Genomic DNA, 20462 nt, shown 5'->3' on the forward strand with positions numbered 1-20462 from the left:
AATTTTGCACACTAAGGCTTGATGGGTATAACAGGCAATAATATTGAACAACCGGTGTGTGATGAGTTTTACGGGACAGTTTTCCTTTAGTATCCTTGGATACTGACGGAGCTATCGTATCTATCAATCGCAAAAATGAATATAAAGGATGGGAAATTGATCGAACTTCTTAAACAGGTAACCAGGCTCCACCGTCTAAAGGTCACATGTTGTGATTTCGTTCGGCTCTCCTTGCGAGGCTGTTAGCAGGTGGGCAGGGAGTTTTGTATAAAGGATCATCAATACAAAAGAACTTCCTTGGTCATACCTATAAAAAATTGGGAAAAGAGATCATATAGCACGAGAGATGTGAAGCAGTTGTTTCGCTCAACACAAAACACCCTATGTTGCCATGCAGTTTGTAGAAGCTTTCTTTTATTCGTTAATTAGACACGATGCATTAATCAGATGTAGCCTTCTATGACTAGCTTTCCTCCCAACTGGAAGGTTAATTCGGAAAAATTAAGTTGAACAAACTGAACTTTATTTTTACGTGTATCGTTGCACTCAATATCCTACCATTGGTCATTACTATCCGGGTGGCACTCTACTAAATTGTAATTTTGTTCACTCTTTGTAAAGGTACTGCTTGATCTGTTCATAACTTTGGGGTGTCATTTGCCGAGACATGCAATGCACACAGAGTTTATTATTCCTGTCTATACATGCTTGGTGGAAGGCAAGTTGAGGATGGCTTTGTGGATTGTGGGAGCCATCCATATCAAGAGGTCATCTCGAGAGATGTCCCACTTGACACGGCTCCACTACATATCACCTTTAATATTATGAGCAATTCACACTTGACACAATTTTGTCGGGTATCCTATTGGGAGGAAAAAAGGAAATATGGCAGAAGGTACTAAAGAGGGTCGATTGTCCGAAAATTCACGGGCATAAACAGATCAAAGATTCATTATCTAGTCTATGCAATGGATTAAACTCAAGATATAGTAACTTGGGCTCTTCTACGCTTATTTGCCACTAACAAAGCGTCAAGGTATCTTCTAACTCTTCTTTCTTTGCAATGTCGTCATCATATGTCCTGTAGCGATGTAGAAAAGGAAGTAGAATATCGAACACATTGTCTTTCATTCCTCTCTCGTTTGTATTGGCCATAATATGGAACACCCATATTTGCTTAATTTGTGAATACCTTGGTCATGCGGTGGCTTGAGAAAAACAAAAAAAAAAAAAAAAAAAAAAAAAAAAAAAAACAAACGGTACAAGGCTTCGCCCGCCATTTCGATGATTCCGCCATATTTCGACATTGTCGGTCGACTAGTCAGTAGCAACTCACATCCCATTATTCTTCAAAAAAAGAAAAGAAAAAAAAACTGCTGAAGAAGTTTTAATGACCTATATCCCGGAAAGTTAATCGGAGTAAATGGCCAAACATGCCTAGTATCATGGCTGCGAGTATATGATAAGCATCTAACAAAATAACCACAATACAACAATCATCCTTTGTTTTATTATGACGCGAATTGAACTGTTTGCTCACAAGTATCCGGCTGCAGTACAAATGTTTAAAATCCACTTCCTCCCATGTTCTGGGATTCGCGCTGGACACGGCTAATGTAGGTACGTGACACAATGTTCCATGCCTCCATATAACGATCCATGCAGTTGGACAAACAGTTCTAAAAGAGAATTTTATTCATCCGTTATACAAAAAAGGCATGGTCAACTCATGGTTCATGTAAAATAAAAAAGAAAAAAAGGAATAGAACCAATGCAACCATTCACACATAAAAATAAGCCCTCAACATGCTCATATTCTAATAAATCGGCAATGAACTGCACGAAGACCTTGTAAAAAAAGAAAGAAAGGGGAAGAAATGTGATGATTGCTTTTATCAGATAAAGCTTCTACTAACCTGTTCACTGTTGTCAAGCTTAGTGCTGGGCTTGAGTACGCACCTTGCAAAGCACTTTTCATTGATTTTCTATTGAGAAAAAGATTAAAGGAAGGTGGCCAATAGTTTAGTCAGAGTTAGAGATAAAGTTGACGAAGCATTATGCGTGAAAAAAGGCAAAAAAAAAATACATACGTTAATGAGTTCCTGAGCATTGGCAAGCGCGAGTTCGCTGCGGACCTGGTCCATTACTTGCTGCTTCTTAGCGTCCTACGGTTGTGGTTCAGTATTTTAGAAGTTGAGCAAATTGTTAAGTGACCTCATTTGACATGACATTTATGAACAATAAAAAAAGGCGAATCCCGTCTCAAACAATAAAGAAAATAAACGTACCATAGAACCTCCACCGTAGCTGCCAAAATCAGACATGATTGTAAAGCAAATTCAAAGAAAAGTAAGAAAAGAGAAAGATCAAGGGCGTATTGATCGTTCAAGAGAGAGGTTGATCAGAATTTGAGCGGGAGCATCAAAAAAGGTCATTTTGCCTTGGATACCCACGTGACACAACCTCATCCAGACATGCAACACTTTTTTGTTTCACAATCTTATTTTGCATCATCAGATGGTTGTAAAGGACAACGCAGGAGAGGGAAAGAAGTCTTACAGGACAGAGCAGGCACAGGATAAGCTTCTTGATAATACATTAGAAGAATCACAACTATGGGGCCTCCTCCACGTATGCCTCGGCCATACGAGCTGGACCCGGACGTAAAGGCTACGCTTCGTGTCGAGTCATTCCAGGTAACGGAGAGTATATGAGACGATAATACTACGCTACCAGGTCGAGAAACAAAAATAGAAAGAAAAACAAAGAAGAAAAATGGCGTTCAGCTGACTCAACATATCTGCCTTCCATTCGTTTATTTTCTTCATCTTTGGAATAGGGTGTATTCAGTCCCAAGGTGTTTATTGAAAAGCTATCTAGTGGAATCATTACCACACGTATTAAAGAAAACTCGAATACATTCGACCCAAAGCCTTTTATTCGAACATTTGAAAGCTCACTCGAGGAACTGGAAAAATTAACCAGCAAGATGCAGAAACATACTATTGAGCTGGAACGTGAAACACAGAAAGAAGAGCTGGTATTCAAAAAGCAGGTCAAAGAACTTGGACTCGGATTTGAGGTAAATGGATCAAGATTGAAAAAAAAAAAAAAAAAAAAAAAAAGTCGGTTCCGGCATTACCTCTATAACAGTTAGAAACCGATTAATATTTATGTGTCTTACTGGCTGAACAAAAAAAAAAAAAAAAAAAAAAAAAAAAAAACGAAACCGTAGGATGTTCAAGCTACTTTAGAAAGCCTAGATTCTCGGATTAGTGAAGTGGGAAGTACAGCTATCAGGATTGGTATGTCGGAACTAGGGAACATATTATAAGCAAGAATAACAGAGAAGCATGTTCGCAAAGGATGATGAAACTTAAAATATTCACGTCTTTTTTATATTTATATATATGTATATATGATAGGTGAGAAACTGGAAACAGCAGATAAGCAACGAGCAAGAGCGGTACTGTCGAAAAAGCTGATGGAATACTTTATGCAGTTTAATGAGGGTCGGTGTCCGACTCTGGAATCTCTCATGACACAACAGGGCTTGGAAGGACAGATTGAGGCTGCTAGAATTCTTCGACAACTGGCAATTCTAGCCAAAGAAGTGGACCTCCCAGACACACAGCTGGTACTGGCCCATAATTACTTTGTGGTTTTGAATTATAGCAATGTGCATCAGATAAGGAGATACCTAACCTGACTAACCTTGCTTTACTACCACAGGCACGTGAAGGGATTGAAAAGTTTAGGGAACAGTTTGAAACAGATATGCTTTCTTCATTCGACAAGGCTTACAAGCACGCGGACCCTAGAGTTATGGCGGTAAGGATGCTTTGGACAAAAGCTTACATTTGTTTAAATACAAAAACCGCCATTATCATCATCAACCGAGCTTTATCTGACGAGAATCCATTTTGATACATATAGCATTGTGCCAAGGCTTTGCTAGAATTCAATGGAGGGCATTCATGTGTTCAGATATATGTCAATCAACATGATTTTTTCATGTTACACTCCAAAGTCAACGAATCCTCTCCTTTGGAAAGTCCAGATCAGTAAGAATAGCTGCTTTTGCGGTCCTCGCCATCAAATCGGCTGACTTTATGTTATTATCGACGTCATTTATGTTATTATCGACGTCATTTTTGTTTTTTAGTCCGCACTCTAACAGCTCCCTATTTGAAAATATAGAGAAAATATCACGGACCCAGTGGCCCCTATTCCACCAATTGATGCCGGACTGATTAAGTTATATGAAGATATTCGTACTACAGTTGAACAGGAGGCTGAAATCATTTCTATGGTTTTCCCTAACCCGGCTGCGGTCTTTCAAGTATTCATCCAGCGTGTTTTCGGTCAATCTGTAAGCATATTTTTTGATCTAAAATTCTTGGACTTCAAGTTTGTTCGGATGCATTTTTTTCTGTTGCTTATCTAATCTCTCACCACCCCACATTTTAGATCCAACAATTTATTGAAACATTGCTGGAGCGAGCACAGGCGAAATCTACACTTGCATACCTCCGTACACTTTCTTCCATTCATGAGCACACAGTAACGCTGGTTGAAGACTTAAAGAAGTGTGAAGATACTCTCAAGGTTGGCATTAATGCCAATGTCAAGGGTTCCAATGTGTCCATGACGACTCAACCACTTGCACAGACTTTAGACCGTTGTCTTGATGATCTCTTTGTCCCTTACCTCGAAGGGGACCGATATCTGGAGAAGGAACTACAGTCTCTCTGTGAGATCTATGATTCGATGTTGGCTAAATTCACAGCTTATCAGGTAATGATAAGGATATGCATTTCGCATCTTTCTTAATACCTCTGTTGACCTTATCATTGCTAAATAAATGAGCTATTTATTTTCTTAATTCAATCTTGATTAGCTGCAACGCCGTGGCGGCAACAAGTTCAGGGCGATCATTACACGTACGTTCAATCAAATCATTGATTCATCGAACAGTCGCCAGTCACTACCTCCGGTCGTGCAAGAGAATTTTGCAACAGTAAAGAACCCTGAAAAGTATCAGAACATGCAGGTTACGGAGGACGATGGAAAGCTTGTAGTCGAAGTAGTCATCAAGATGCTCAAGATCCATGCAGAAAGTGTTGTCAGGAGTGTGGGATTGTTACCCGTCTCGGGAAGGTAAAGGCTCAAAAACTTGCTGATCTGACTGACACTATATCCGAAAATGGACAGATTTGTATTGATATGAATGCATGCACTCACACTCTCTGTTTTTAATTGTTAGGCCAAAAAACACTGCAATTTTATTTCAACTTCTGAACGACTATATTGGGATGCGTTACGTGGATGCAGCGCTAGATTCGTAAGTACAGATTTTTCTCCGAAACGGGCGGTTGTTATACAGAGGGAGAGAAAATGCATAGTGAACTGATAAATGCCCTGTTTTTATTCAATCCATAATAGAGCTCTTGATGACTTGTCCGCGGCAGATCCAAAGTTGCCACCTGATATGAAACCTATCAGACGTGTCAAACTTGTAGGTGGCATTGTTCATCTGCTCCAGATGCACTTCCAAACCACTATTGTAAGTTGAAAAAAAAAAAAAAAAAAAAAAAAAAAAAAAAGTCCCCGGGAAGCCGCAATAATCTTTTACTCTTCTCCCTAACTACATTATTTGCTCCATCATACTAGCTGCCATTGACTGTGCCTTCACCACAAGTATATCGCGAGACAGTCATCCAAAAGAACAAGCTAATGGGAAATGTAGAAGCCAAGGCTAACGCAACATTACAAAAGGAGATCGATGTGATTCTAGTTTGGCTGGAAACATGCTTGAGTCGTCAACGCCGTGTAGACTTTAAGCCGAAGGATGATGAAATCGACCTGACAGGTCTAGCGACGAAACCGTGTATGGACTGCTGCGAGTTCCTGAGACGCATGTATGAAGCGATCCGCAAGAATATTGATGGCAAAAACATTGAGATGTTCCTCATGGAGGTTGGAATAGCGTTTCACGGGTATGGTTATTTTATTCAAGTTTTGTGCGCGCATGCCTGATAATGCATTCATGTAGCAAATGACTTATAAAGATATGTCATTATTTTTTAACTAGGATGCTTTTGGAGCACTTCAAGAAGTTCTCGATTAGTCCTGTTGGAGGAGTACTACTTACAAAGTAAGTCTCATAGGTTTATTAGAGTTACCAAACCCAAGCTTTCTTTTATGTCACAAAACTAGGACTAAATATTCACCTTCTTATGAAATGATGTTCTAAAAAAAAAAAAAAAAAAAAAAAGAGATATTGCAAAATACCAAGAGTCTATAAAAGTATGGAACATCCCGTCGTTGAATGAGCGGTTTGAGATGCTTCGTCAACTAGGCAACGTCTTCTTGGTGAAGCCAGAAATTTTACCTTCAGTGCTGAGTGAAGGCTACCTGGCTAAGGTAGACTTTAGGTCATTGTACCCATATCTACAGATGCGTGTTGACTTCAAGACCTCGAAGATTGATAAACTGTTTGAAAAACTGAACATGACCACTGAAACCGGTCCATCCAATGGCGGAAGTACGGGAGGAACAGCCAGCAGGATTGCTGCGTTAGAAGATTTGACAGGCGCCAAGTTTTTGAGCTATACCCTTCGCTGAAAAGAATAAATTTATTATTTTTATTAGACTGAAGAAATAACCGAAAGGGAAAGGAATGACAAAGGGGATCTGTCTATCCTCTTCTATAGATACACATATTTTTTGTTTGTTTATCTTGTTGTATTTTACGCCTTTACGTTAATTCACGTTATCTTTGGGTGGGCTTTTCTTTCTTGTTATCATATCCGACACTTATTATTATGCTGAGACAAAATTTCCAATGTATCGGATACTATACATGGGAGAACAGAAGGTAGTGAAGACAAAATGAGGATATACACTATCATTCTAGAAATGATGTAGAATATTTTCTGCGGCGGACCAATTTCCTTCTCATTCGGAGCCACTAGCCTCGCGCCTTTTTTTTTTTTTTTTTTTTTTTCTATGGATATTTAGCGGAAAAGCGCAGCGAACGCGAGCTTTGCAAAGTAGATACGATGTTCTAGACAACTGGAAGACTGGCAAATAATAAAGAGTGCGCGCTTTATCTTGATACATCATATCCAGAAGACATGATGGTAAACCCTAGAGATTCTACTTTGATGCTGTTCAATCCAAATAAAATCCCCGGAAAAAAGTCCTCTTCTTTCAAATAATACAAAGCTCTATTCAACTTTGTTCCAACCTCCTCCCCCCCCCAAAAAAAAAAAAAAAAAATCAATGAATATTCACACACTAGAATTTATTACTGTAGTATTATATATTATTTTGTCCGAGAAGATCATACTTGTATTTAGTCATAATGTAATGGTTTTTTTATTTATTTATTTATTTTCTTGCATACTTTACTCACCCTACTCACCTCATCCTTTACCGTCGCTAGAAAAGAAATAAACCCTTTAAGAGTTGGGGAAGATGGAAAGAAAAAAAGAAGCCTAGACATTTTATTGTCAACGTATCTAGATTAATAGAATATAGAACAGTTGACAATTGATGACGATCATTAATAATAAATTATAAACATTTCTTTGCGCCCACATGCTCGGGATTTCGCGCAGTAGGAGCAGCTGGCCGTTGAGCTGCCTCGCCGTTTGAAAAATTGCAGGCATCTCAAGATAGGAGGACGATGGTTGTCATCTTCAGTTTTTTGTGGATCTAGCAGAAAGGTTCAATTAGGGGGTTTATTCGTAAAAAAAAAAAAAAAGAAAGAAAGAAAGTAGTGATGTTGAGCCCATGATGCATTAAAGCATTAGGTTTACCTTCAAAGAGGTTTTTTAAAGTTATACTCTATACATTTGATGGAGCTTTTTGACTCTCATTTAGTGTGTCTGGTAGCAATATGCATGACAAACTTTTATTTTTATTACTACAAGAGCAAGAATACATGTACGCAAGCAAAAAAAAAAATGTACGAGGGCTGTGTACAAGTAAGTATACGCATCGTAAATTTTTTTTTTTATATTTGTTTGTCTTTTGGAACATGAATAGCAAACAAGGCGAGAAAAAGAGGAAGAAGTTGAGTGAATGGACAGACAACAAAGATGCACGTAATGGCAACATCAAACAATGAAAGAAAACATCCATAACTGCAATGTGTTCAAAAAAAGATGGGATTAAAAGGACAGGAATCCAAATGGGGTATGTTTCGCAATAAGATAAAAGAACACTAAGACAATACATGCATGTTTGTGTAAATGGATACTAATCCTCTCGAAGGGACAAAACGGCTCATGATAAACCCCTTTTCCACTTCATTTGATCGGCTTCAATGGATGTCTCTCAATATGGATAACCACTATAAGCAGAAAAAATTAGTATATCCAGAAAGCGATCGAGAGAGGAGCAGAAACAAAGTGGAGATCAATATCCCTGCATCCCTTGAGCACATCTGTATATACTAGCTTAAAATAACACAAACATAAGGATGAACCGCGCTCTAAACACATGTCAGAAAATAAATTCCTATTAAATATAACGATTTAAAATAAACAAACGTGGGAAGAATAACAATAATAAATCACTGCCGATCAGGCCATGACACCATAAAATCACTGCACATCGAACAATATCTATGGAAAATATATAGATATTTATTGATCAAAGACAGGAAAATGAGCATCGGTAAACATGAATTAGGAATAAGATACTTCTGTTTGTTACAAAGTTCCAAGGAAGCAGATCGGAGGGCTTGAGGTAGAAGAGACCTTTCCTCTTTTATGGAATGCAATAAGAGGAAAGGAACAATGTGAGTCTCGGTTTTATTAATATTAAAGACATACACCGTCGCTTAATTACTTGATGCTCCGCAACCACATGGCTTTAATATCATGTTTTAGCCAACCAGGGGATTCCCTTTCTGTCGATATGCCCTTTTTTCATCCTTTTTTTCCCTCCTTCATGAGAAAGTAGCACATGCTTCTCTTGAGCGGAACTTCGAATCGGATGCTTTGCTTCTGCTGCAGGGATACTTTTACCTTCTGATACTCAGCTGCCTCTGCACTCTTTGTCATGGAAGAAAGTAAAAAAGTGTGGAGAGAGAACGCTTAACACTAATGAGCTGATAGCGAATGTGACGGAATCAATGACTTTAGCGCACTTTCAGACGCTTGATGAAGCCTAGAATGAGGGCCCTTGTAAAAAACCAAAGTCCGCAATGGAAGACAGGCAATGATTGGAGAATCATCTCTTCATGGTAGCATGACCTTTCTAGTCTTGCTCTCCTATAGGTGGGGAGCAGAGCGGGATTCTATTTTATTCTTTTTTATTATGTGATGGATGAGGTGGAGCTCCACTAATGAGTTTCTGTGTCCCGGGAGAGAAATTGGATTGGCCTGCATATTGCTTTTGGCTGTTTGGCCTCTTTTTTTTTTTTTCCTCTTTCCTTTTTTTAGTGAATGATGTATGTATACAATATTGACATCCAACTGATCACTGATCTGCATTTGTACCCCTTTTGTATTTATTCGATTCATTCATTCCTAATCAAGTCATCCTTCGTAATCATCCCCAAATTTTTGCTTGACCCTTACTCCTATGCTCCGATGGGTGTACCGATCATATACACTGATCCATCAAAGATATTAACACGAAATAGCCGTGGTGCCTGACATCTCCCTGGTGATTATCATAGTTGGGGAACGTAACATCCCTCATTTACTACTTGCACATTTATATTTGGCTTTACTTCCTTACTCATTACTTATCAACATATATACATCATAGAGCACTGTACACGGGCAAAAATTAGATGAGGAATGATATTATCATATATATATATATAACAATGATTAAATAATAGCACTACACAATATATTCAATTTTCGAATAGTAAAAAATAGAGTAAAAATCAATAGATACTTTATATGCAAAGCACTTCGATTTATAGACTATCGATTGAATAGGGCTTTCGGCCGTTCTGCCACTCACGAATCCTTTTCTTTCTTTTCTGCCATTGATTTCTTGCCTCATGCTGGTCCACCTCACGGCTTCCTATCCGTACCAGCCAGTTTTTCTCTTTCTCTTGTTTATTTGCTTATTTTGCGTTCTTCGGAGTATTCTGTATAGTATAACCCCATGGAGATCATCTCTCATCTTTCTTGTGGAATGAGGAAAGAAAATCCGCAAGTTTGGCGTTGATCATTGTCTTTCCTCCAAGAGGAAATGGGAATGTATTTTTATGGATCCAGGAACAGGGGGGAGGGGGGGGGCAAATAAATTAAAGATATTGAGAACAATTGAATGAAACCAGGTTTGGGGAGAAGGACTATTTCGAACGTAGGCTGCCTCTTCTAGGCTGTTCTGGAAGAAGGGAACCAGCTTTTTACTGATCTTCATATATGGCTATAATACTTTATGTATATTTTTACTTATTTCCTTATTTATATTCCTTTAGTAATACTCCAATTGAGAATAGTTTAGGCCGAAGGGCCAGTGAACAGCAACTGTCTATTTGTTATTCTGTTACTTCAATGATTTGGTTATGAGCCAATAAACGTTTCTATTGGAAAAGAGATTGCAGATTATAGTTCACGCTTCGATCCATACTTCACATGGAGTATATCTTGAGGCAATATAAAAGACTCGGAATTTGCTTCTTTTTTCCCTCCTTTTCTTCATCTCCTCTTCATTCCTCCGATCGCCACTATCCCTTCTTTTTTAATATTAAATATTATTACGTCCTCTGCTTCAGTTTCTTTCATTCATCTTTTCGTTTTCCTTCTATCACTACCATTTTCATTTGTAAAAGCATCCATCGCTATTGTGTTTGATATTCCGATCGGAAACAAATCAAACTACTGTTTGTCTCACCTTTATACCCAAATAAATTTTCATTCTCACACAATTCTCTAAACCCAAACAGATCTCAAGGTTGATCCCCTTTATTTCCTCCAACACACCCTCCAACACACACACATACATTCCTCTCTATCCCAGAACCATGTCCGCAGAGAAGGAAAATGAGATTTACGAAGCCCGTAGTGTCCATAGTGACAAGGAGTCTATCGTTGACCTCATGGCCGAGAGGCCTGAGCAAGGATCCAATCTTTTGGCGTATGCCAACGTCGTCTGCGTTGTTGCAGGTAAATAATAATAATACTTTTTACCTTGTCAATTCCTTCTCGTCTACTAAATACTTGAACGAAAATCTTAATATATATTTTTTTTTTCTTTTTTTCTTGTTCTTTCCAGGAACCGGTACCCTGGGTCTCCCATATGCTCTTAGATTAGGTGGATGGATCAGTGTCGGTATCGTGATCCTTTCTCTCTTGATGTCTATTTATACCGCTATCCTCCTCATGAAGTGCCTTTACTATAACGGAAAGTACCGCCTTTCCTCATATCAAGAGATCGGTCGTCATGCCTTTGGCAAGCCTGGTCTCGTTGCTGTCTGGTTCTTCCATACCACAATCGTCCTTGGTGCACCAATCATGTACCTGATCTTATCAGGTACAGAGATGAAAGGTCTGGTCCCCAATGACGCTATCAGTGTTAAGGCTTGGATTTGGATCTCTGCTGCGATTGTTGCAGTTCCCTTTGTGGCAATGAAGACATTGAAGGAAGTGGCTGTCATGTCCATCTTTGGAGCTTTGGCAACTGTTGTCCTGGTCATCGTTGCTGTCCGTGGATCTATCATGGACTTGAGCAATCCCACATACGCAAATGTCGGTCATGATACTGTCATCCTTGCCAACCTGCCCACTACGGTTGCTTCCATCTCGATTTGCTTTGGAGGAAATGTCGTCTACATGCATGTCGAAGAAGCCATGAGATACCCCCGTAGCTGGAACCGTGTGGTCGCTGTAGCTCTTTTTACTTGCTCTATCCTCTACTTGGCCACAGCCATCCCCGGTTACATCACTTACGGCGATGCTGCCAGATCCCCTATCCTCGAGAACTTGCCCAAGGATGTCTTCACAAAGATTGGAACTGTAGTCATTATTATTCACGTCATCTTGGCAGCCCCTATCTTGTTGACCTCCTTTGCCTTGGAATTTGAACGTCTGTTCGACATCACAGTGGCTCGCCGAGGCAAGATCATGGAGCGTGTCTACCGCACGATTACTCGCTTGATCGTCGTTGGTTTTTGCGGAATCATTGCCTGCACTGTTCCATATTTTGGTCACTTTTTGTCTCTTTTGGGAGCCCTTGGCAACTGCACCTTGATCTTTGTATTGCCTATCCTGTGCTATTTCAAGTTGATCGGATGGAGACATTTGAAGTGGTATGAGTTGGCTTGGTGCGCTCTTATCGTGCTCATTGGTGTCATCTCTGCCATCATTGGGTCTATTGATGCTATCAAGGCTCTCAAGGAGTCCATTGAAAAAGATAGCCAGTAAACAATCAAACAGTTTTTTTTTATCGATTTTGCTCGCGGAGCACGAGCCATACCTTGTTCTTCTGCTACCAAAAAATCCACGGCAAATCAGTTGTATATTAGCTTTTTTATTTTATTTTTTTTATTTTACCTCCTCCCTCTGATTTCTCTCCAAGAGCTCTATTCTATCACTCCACAGGCGAGCTTACTGATATCCGAAGTCGTTGCTCTTGATTGTATATGTATAATAAAATAAAGAGAAAGCGTCAAAGTGTACACACATGCAATCCGTTAAACTGGTCTTGTAAATCTTGGGTTACAGTTACACAGGAATTAATTAGCCACTTTTGCTGTGCTTTCACTTTCTTTTTTTGAAGTGGATCCAAATGCAAACATTGTTTATTCTATTTTATTCTATCTCTATTTGTATTATACCAATAAATATATATATCTATGCTATGATGTTTATATTTTATACTTGTGATTATGGTTGCTGTTGCTGTTGCTGTTGTTACATCTCCTCGTCGCTGTAGTCGCTCATAAGCCCTTCTATTTGTACTGCACTTTCAATGGCACTATTATTAGTACCATCAATGTCATCGTCTTCTTGGTATTCTTCAACATCATAACCATCGTTTTCATCATACTCAAAGTCTTGCTCTTCATCTTCACTACCCTCATGATCATCATTCTCAACCCCTTCTTCTCGATCACCCTCTTCGTCATCATCAATGCTATCTGTGAATTGGTCGTCTCCTTCTATCTCGATAATCCCTGTCACGCTCTTTGCTCGCTCTCGGATCTCTGTCACAGCTCCTTCGTCCAGGCGGCAATAGGTGATATCTAAACGCTTAAATACTGTTGTCCGCTGATGAGCCGTTATCTTGTCCAAAAACTCAATCACGCCCATCTTTGTCACTTGGTCACATCCCAGAATACACAGGTCGCAAAGGTTAGTCGCTTGTTCTGACAGATAAACGAGAGATTCATTCGTGATTTGCGTGTTCGCAATCGATAGCCACCGAAGATCTGGCAAGATGTTCACAAGGCTCTTCAAATTATCATCCGAAAACTCGGGAAACACATTTCCGATATCCAAATCTCTTATTCGCTGCATCTTGCTAATGAATAACTCGAAATCTGAAAATGAATCGGCCAGGATACTATTCATGTGCAACGCTTCCAAATTAGGGCAAGCTTTCGCCAAAGGAATGAACAAATTGGCTGTAAAGGGTGCATCAATGTTGTTCAAAATTAAGCGCTTCATGGACGAGAGCCGCCCCTGTTGAGATGTGGTCGAGTCGGAGGCAGCTGAAAGACCTTGGATCACCACTTGTGTGCAATCGACTTCGGTAAGGTCAAGCTTGACCAGCTGGTGGCACCTGTCTAATATTGGAAGAAGACTATCGTCTGTTACACCTGAGGAGTACTCAAGGTTTAATGACGTCAAGTTTGACAACAAGGGTCCGAATTCCTCCAATCCAGATGACTCAAGATTACAGATGCTTAATGTCAGATGCCGCATTGACTGGGCGTGTCGCTCTTCAAAGATGTTGGTCCCTTTGACAACCTTGAAGGACTGGAGCTTATCTCTATTTTGTGCCAAAATCATCTCTGCTACCGCCTGACTCGATGTTTGTTTCATCCTAAAACCATGTAGGCGAATGTAAGAGAGGGAATGTACAGTCTTGGCGATAGCATAAAATAAATCATCGTTTAGGTCCTGACTATTCCGAAGATCAAGTCGTGCGAGGTTGCTAAAGCGTGAGATCGCGTAGATCAGCGTGCTGGTTTCGATCTTGGCTGAGGATTGGAACTCGTCAACTGAAATGCATCTCTTGGATACTTTACGTATAAGCCGGTTGAAGCACCGCTCCTGTCGAAACTCTGAAGGTGGGGATGAGGACGCAGATGAAGTGATAGAAGCCGCTGTACGAGACTCGTATCCTCTCCATGTTATACAAAAAGCGGTCCAATCCTGAATCAGGTTCGCAAACCACTAAAATTGAAGGAGAACAATGGGTTAGGAAACTGCTGTTGAGCCCCCACATGGAATCATCAATCATTTTTTATCATAAAAAGAAAGGGGGAAAGGGGAGGAAGAAGAAAAAAAAGGAGATAGAGGATGACCTCAATCAATGATAGACTTGCTCGTTAATTTTAATGACAACACATGCTTATTCCTCCTGCGAAATACGATTTTTGTTTAAACTGAGGAAGTTGATATGATGGTGGCTGGCAGATACTATTACTGTTACTACTTACAGAGCAGGAGATTTTCTCTAAATATGAAATATAGTCGTACGAGCAAGTCTGATCGTGAAGAAGCGATGCTTCCAGTGTGCGCATCAACAACCGCTGCGCCCGAGTATCGGATGTTGAAATAAACGGAGATCGATTTTGGTCCAACAATGTTAGACCATCGAAATCGGACGAAAGGGGTAAGATCGAGAAGGAAGAGGACAAAGGATCCAAGTCGCTACAACTGTGGATACTAGTGCGATCGCTTAACATGTGCTCGGCCTTATAAAGATACTCAACAGCAGCCTGCGACCATGCTCGGGAGACTAGTAGACAGGCATGAAGTGCTTGGCGATCATTTCGGAGGTGGTGTGCTACCAGCTTGATCAGTTCTATTTGGTTATAATATTGACATGAAATAAAAGAAGCATGGTTTAGTGATGGGTTTTTCGTTCTTGGTGGACTGTGTTTTTTTTTTTTTTTTTTTTGACTTCTGTAGTTGCGGAAAAGCATTGCAAAACGGCCTTCAAAGAAAAATTCTTCATGATCCACACCAACAGGACGAATAGAAGCACTCTGACAAAGTGGTCTTGGCATTTTCTACCTGCGACAAGACACAAAGAAGCCTCTTTACACTTTGCATTCTCTTTATCGAAATTAACTGGCACTGCCTCCAAGGAACAATCTCCAAATGAACAGAAAGAAACAGAGCAAGCGCTAGAATCTGGAGCTACAAAGCTCAGACCAGACAGACTAGGGCTATTCTACTTTTTTTTACAAGTGTAATGGGACATGGGCGTACAAAAAAAAGTCTTCCGCAATGACAAAACTTGTTCCACATTCTCCAATGTTGTTTCATTCACATTCTATGGTTAATAAACGATGCATGACTACAATGCATGGCTACAATGCAAAGTCATGCCAACCCCAGCCATTTCACCAAGCAAGGTCTTTCGTTTGTTTTCTTGTTCTAGAAATGAACAAGTGAGGATAAGAAGGAACAGCGATTTGGTGGTATATGTGTCTGTGTGCATCTCTTCTTCTCCATGAGGACCGCATTTCAGGGGTACCATGTGTTGTTCGTACCAGGAGGTAGCGAGATAGGAACAGTGCCATGGGCTGGAGCATGGATGAGAGCCACGTTTGATGTAGACGATGCCATGGTGTGACAAAGAATGGTATCAGTGGAAAATGAAAGATGTGATTTCAAAAAGAGCTGGTATAGGGTAAAAGGAGGGTGAAATGAAAGGGAGAGGAGGGGAACTCTCTTGAGTCGCTTGAGACTTGGACTTTATGAAAGAAAAGAGAGTTGGATGGTTCTGATTGCTCTCTCATTTTCTGTCTCTCCTTTTATATCTTTTTTTTTGTCTTTAATGTCTGAAGTCTTGTTGGTTCCTAATGGGCTACCATCCAATCACTGCAAAAAGAAAAAATTCGTATTTGTGTATTTTAGGTCCACAATGCATGACATGCATGTTCCGTTTCTTCTGCTTTTGCTATTTTGCCTGTCTGTCTGGATGTCTCTATCTGTCTACCTATCTGTCTGTCTGTTCGGCATCCTGTTCTGTTCTTGCTTCTTTTATGGTATTCTTGATGTTTCATAATCGTTGTTTCATTTGCTAATGAGGATGTGGAGTCTTTTTTAACTACGTTGTTCTGTCTATTCTGGGCAGTGACATCTGACAGGGCATAAGCATCTATCGACCGCAAGGTTTATGCCTCATGTGCACCATCTGTATATGTGTGTATCTGTGTGTCGATGTGTGGCAAAGAATAAAATGAAAGAGCAGATCGGCTACTTTTTTTTTTTTTCTTTTTTTTTTCAATGTCGTCATTGAGGAAAATTTCATAGCGGCAATCAATTAAATAAATTTAATAGGCTTATTTTATATGCTGTGCACTTCACTTTCATCGGCGGAAAGACATACAGGGATAGGGATACCCCTATTTTTGGTTGGATCAGTGTTGTATTTGCTAATTTATCAGGTACATGTACAACAACACACTTCACTTTTCCCCTGACGATTAATCTGACTCTAATACATCCTTTTTCTTCCCTTCTTAACAAGAGGAATTAAGAAACAATATAATCCTAGTATATATCCATGTATTGCCATAATACATGACATGTATACCGTCCGTTCCTGATGATTGATGTCGAAGCTGTTCAAACTTGGTCTGTCACATGATATGACTGCTTCCCTGTGGCCGCTTTTTTTTTTTTTTTTTTTTTGAGACTTGAAGCAAAGACACAATAACAAATCAAAAACCATTACATTGTCTCTCATTCCTTCATTCATTAACTTTCTCCAGTATACTTCCATTAATTATTCAATGCGCATTGCAGAAGTCAAAAATTCAAGAGAACAGCGCATTGCTGCTCATTCTCACATCAAGGTGCTCTATTCGAACACTTTTTGCTTATTGCTCGAGATCTTTTTTAAAGGCGCGTCATTTGGAAGTCAAGTTGTTGTAAATTTCGACTGACGACAAGGGTAATTTTTTTCCACTTTATGACATTTATTAGGGCCTCGGACTGAGGGACGATGGCTATGCTGAACCGATCGCTTCTGGATTTGTTGGACAAGAACAAGCTCGTGAGGTGCGTTTTTTTTTTTTTTTTTTTTTTTTGCATCAATTTTCTCAAATGGACGGTAGATAATTTTTCTACTACCGCAGAAAAAAAGACGGAAAGAAAAAAGAAAAAAGAAAAGAAAAGAAAAGAAGAAAGGATATCCATTATTGAATCCATTCGATCGAAGGACGTGTCTGAATGAGAAGCTGGATATTCATCCTATTGCATTCCTCATCTGTCACAATAAATATAGGCTTGTGGTATTGTTGTTGATCTGATCAAATCAAAAAAGATGTCAGGACGTGCATTACTGTTCGCTGGTGCCCCTGGAACAGGAAAGACTGCCATCGCCTTAGCTATTTCACAGGAGTTGGGACCTAAGGTCCCATTTTGTCCAATGGTAGGAAGTGAAGTCTTTTCTAGTGAAATCAAAAAGACAGAAGTTTTAATGGAGAACTTTCGTCGCGCTATAGGTAATAGATTTTTTCTTAATCGAAATGGCCCAGTCGTATTCGCTCAAAAATGCAAACCGCGTATAACTAAACCTTTGCTTCTTTTTTTCTGTCTTTACTAGGCTTAAGGATCAAGGAGACAAAGGAAGTTTATGAGGGAGAGATAACAGAATTGACGCCAGAGGAGACAGAGAACCCATTAGGTGGATATGGCAAGACAATTTCACACGTCTTAATTGGTCTGAAGACCGTTAAAGGGACAAAACAACTAAAACTGGATCCATCAATTTATGAGAGTATTCAAAAGGAGAAGGTCACAGTAGGAGACGTCATTTATATTGAGGCTAACACTGGAGCAGTCAAGAGAGTTGGTCGCTCAGATGCTTATGCAACGGAGTTTGACCTGGAAGCAGAGGAATATGTACCACTGCCTAAAGGTGAAGTCCACAAGAAGAAGGAGCTAATTCAAGATGTCACCCTACATGACTTGGATGTCGCTAATGCTAGACCTCAAGGTGGTCAGGATGTCATGTCGATGATGGGACAGTTTATGAAACCAAAGAAGACAGAGATCACAGACAAGTTGCGCAAAGAGATCAACAAAGTTGTCAACAAGTATATCGACCAAGGAATTGCAGAGCTAGTTCCTGGAGTATTATTCATTGACGAGGTAAAAGAAATTCTTTAGCTCTGCTGATTGTGACCAGAATTGGTCAAAGTCTATTTCTTTATAGCTAACTGCCTTTTTTTTTTTTTCTGTCATGTCTAGGTTCACATGCTTGATATCGAATGTTTCACTTACCTTAACCGTGCCCTAGAATCAACCCTTTCACCTATTGTTGTATTTGCCACCAACCGTGGCATGTGCTCTATCCGTGGCACAGAAGATATTATTTCGCCTCATGGAATCCCAGTTGATCTCTTAGATCGTTTGCTCATCATCCGAACTTTACCTTACACCTTGGAGGAAATCCGCGTCATCATCACCATCCGGGCGAAGACAGAAGGATTAACTGTACAGGACGACGCTCTAAACCATTTAGCAGATGTTGGCCTTAAGACTAGTCTACGGTACGCAATTCAACTCTTGGCTCCAGCCAATATCATGGCCAAGATTAACGGACGTGATGAAATCTTCAAGGGTGATGTCGAGGAAGCTGGAGACTTGTTCTTGGACTCGAAGCGTAGCGCGAAGATCGTCACGGAGGAAAACCGAGGATTTATCGTCTAGAGTCATGATTTGCTTGCAAAGGATTCCACGGATCAACAAATAAAAATAAAAATAAATAAAAAAAGAAAATGTAAAGAAAATTTGCATTGATAGCAATAACAACGAAATGATAAGTTCTTTTCAATGGAATGTATGCTTCAATGTCCATCAGGGTACATTCTGGATTGTTATCATACGGCTGTTTATCAATAGCAAGAATATATTCCTAAAACGCCATAATGAAGACTCTTGACTTTACAAGCTTACGAGTCAAATAGGATTGAGAGGGAAAAAAAGGAATGCTCTCTAGACCATAGTTTGAAAATTTCTGCGGATCGATAGGGATAGACCAATGGTGACTGCATGCATATTTTACGTACCCTGATGGCACTCTAGTTTATCAGTACCTACATCAGATGGATGGAGTCTATACATCGGAGCAAATTGTGCAATAATATCTATAATCGGTCGTGATCCAAGGCTGCATTCGGTCCCATCCTATTCTTCCTGTTCTACATACTCCTCTTGTTAATGGCATTATCTCAAAAACATACATGCCGAATGTAGTAGATGCAAATATAGTACAAAAAAATTAAAAAGAAAGATCTAACAAATGCAAGATTCGGCCTATTCAATCCGATAGCAGAGCCAGGGCGCCGTTTTATAGCGTAATTCATATAATAGCAGACTGCTGAGCATTTTTAGATCAAGATGGGACAAATATAGAAGAAATGAATGTTAGTTGTGTGGTTGTGGTTGTGGTTGTTCTCCTCGCTTTTTGTGTGTGCATCCTGGACCAACTGATTAAGACAAATATTCAACTCACCGCCCATCTCTTTTTTCCCGATTGGTCCATTTCCTCTGTTTGTTTTCCTTGCAACATCATTTCCTCCATGCTTTGTTTATTTGTTTTGTTTATTTTATTTTCCTTGCCTGAGTTCATTTTCCTTGGCTTTAATGGAAATGATGCTAGTCTGCCTAATATGATAGGGCGCCGACAGAGGAAATTTTCACATTCATGATTGAGAGTGTCACACATGCTCATGCCTAGTGCTTCATAGGAGTTTTTTTTACTGCAAGGAGTCGATTGTCAAACAAACAATTACAGCCTCCGGAAATCAGGCCGAGAACAGTCTGCTGATGGGAAAAGAGAGGATTTCTTTCTGACTCTTAAACCTGACTATTAACATCACCTTTATTTCTTTTGATATTCTATAATTTACAACATGATACGCCTGTACCTGTTGGAGAAGAGACCACGTTGAGTAATTTAAGCCATACTCCCCACTTTTCCAATCAAGGTCATATTCCTTTAGCTAAAGAGACGAAAGAATGAAGAGGAAGGTAATAATTATTTCTGGGTAGTGCTTCCATGACAAGAAAGCAAAAAAAAAAAAAAAAAAAAAAAAAAAAAGAACAGGAAGCCGAAAAGGTTCCGGCGCGTCATTATTTATTATACTTCATTGATAATAATCTGCAGCTCACTAAGATGCAGCTTTTGATTGGGCGCAAGCAATAATAGTCATTCTCAATGCTTGATGAGAAAATAAAACTTTCCCCCTATTCAGCAACACACAACAACAAAAAGAGGGCAAAGAGGAT

At 39.6% G+C, this 20462-nt stretch overlaps 6 protein-coding genes across 6 annotated transcripts; 4 read left to right on the forward strand and 2 right to left on the reverse strand.

The window, feature by feature from the left end:
- Positions 1 to 1482: 1482 nt before the first annotated feature.
- BCR41DRAFT_344270 (Tim10/DDP family zinc finger-domain-containing protein) lies at positions 1483 to 2397 on the reverse strand. Its single transcript, XM_022022470.1, has 4 exons — positions 2289 to 2397; positions 2091 to 2165; positions 1917 to 1985; positions 1483 to 1679 (listed from the first exon to the last, which is right to left on the reverse strand). Exons 1-4 carry the CDS (start codon positions 2322 to 2324, stop codon positions 1566 to 1568), a joined length of 294 nt encoding a protein of 97 aa, XP_021886583.1. The 5' UTR covers positions 2325 to 2397; the 3' UTR covers positions 1483 to 1565.
- A 124-nt stretch (positions 2398 to 2521) lies between these two features.
- On the forward strand, positions 2522 to 6648 carry BCR41DRAFT_316406 (exocyst complex protein). Its single transcript, XM_022021238.1, has 14 exons — positions 2522 to 2696; positions 2840 to 3082; positions 3236 to 3305; positions 3426 to 3637; positions 3733 to 3831; positions 3937 to 4064; positions 4201 to 4372; positions 4471 to 4797; positions 4901 to 5160; positions 5267 to 5344; positions 5446 to 5566; positions 5674 to 5999; positions 6095 to 6157; positions 6279 to 6648. The coding sequence occupies exons 1-14, from the start codon at positions 2616 to 2618 to the stop codon at positions 6625 to 6627; spliced, it is 2529 nt and encodes an 842-aa protein (XP_021886584.1). The 5' UTR covers positions 2522 to 2615; the 3' UTR covers positions 6628 to 6648.
- A 4035-nt stretch (positions 6649 to 10683) lies between these two features.
- On the forward strand, positions 10684 to 12725 carry BCR41DRAFT_330428 (transmembrane amino acid transporter protein-domain-containing protein). The gene is made up of 2 exons (XM_022021751.1): positions 10684 to 11147; positions 11257 to 12725. Exons 1-2 carry the CDS (start codon positions 11006 to 11008, stop codon positions 12402 to 12404), a joined length of 1290 nt encoding a protein of 429 aa, XP_021886585.1. The 5' UTR covers positions 10684 to 11005; the 3' UTR covers positions 12405 to 12725.
- A 168-nt stretch (positions 12726 to 12893) lies between these two features.
- Positions 12894 to 14027, reverse strand: BCR41DRAFT_382822 (hypothetical protein; the record flags this gene model as incomplete). The annotated part of the gene is made up of 1 exon (XM_022027386.1): positions 12894 to 14027. One exon carries the CDS (start codon positions 14025 to 14027, stop codon positions 12894 to 12896), a length of 1134 nt encoding a protein of 377 aa, XP_021886586.1.
- A 1817-nt stretch (positions 14028 to 15844) lies between these two features.
- Positions 15845 to 16274, forward strand: BCR41DRAFT_8220 (hypothetical protein). Its single transcript, XM_022031035.1, has one exon. The coding sequence runs from the start codon at positions 15937 to 15939 to the stop codon at positions 16225 to 16227; it is 291 nt and encodes a 96-aa protein (XP_021886587.1). The 5' UTR covers positions 15845 to 15936; the 3' UTR covers positions 16228 to 16274.
- A 610-nt stretch (positions 16275 to 16884) lies between these two features.
- BCR41DRAFT_316414 (TIP49 C-terminus-domain-containing protein) lies at positions 16885 to 18914 on the forward strand. The gene is made up of 5 exons (XM_022021239.1): positions 16885 to 17020; positions 17151 to 17225; positions 17452 to 17671; positions 17773 to 18320; positions 18420 to 18914. The coding sequence occupies exons 1-5, from the start codon at positions 16958 to 16960 to the stop codon at positions 18879 to 18881; spliced, it is 1368 nt and encodes a 455-aa protein (XP_021886588.1). The 5' UTR covers positions 16885 to 16957; the 3' UTR covers positions 18882 to 18914.
- Positions 18915 to 20462: the final 1548 nt, after the last annotated feature.

The sequence above is a fragment of the Lobosporangium transversale genome (genome assembly GCF_002105155.1).
Source record: "Lobosporangium transversale strain NRRL 3116 chromosome Unknown BCR41scaffold_1, whole genome shotgun sequence".
Taxonomy (NCBI): Eukaryota; Fungi; Mortierellomycota; class Mortierellomycetes; order Mortierellales; family Mortierellaceae; genus Lobosporangium; species Lobosporangium transversale.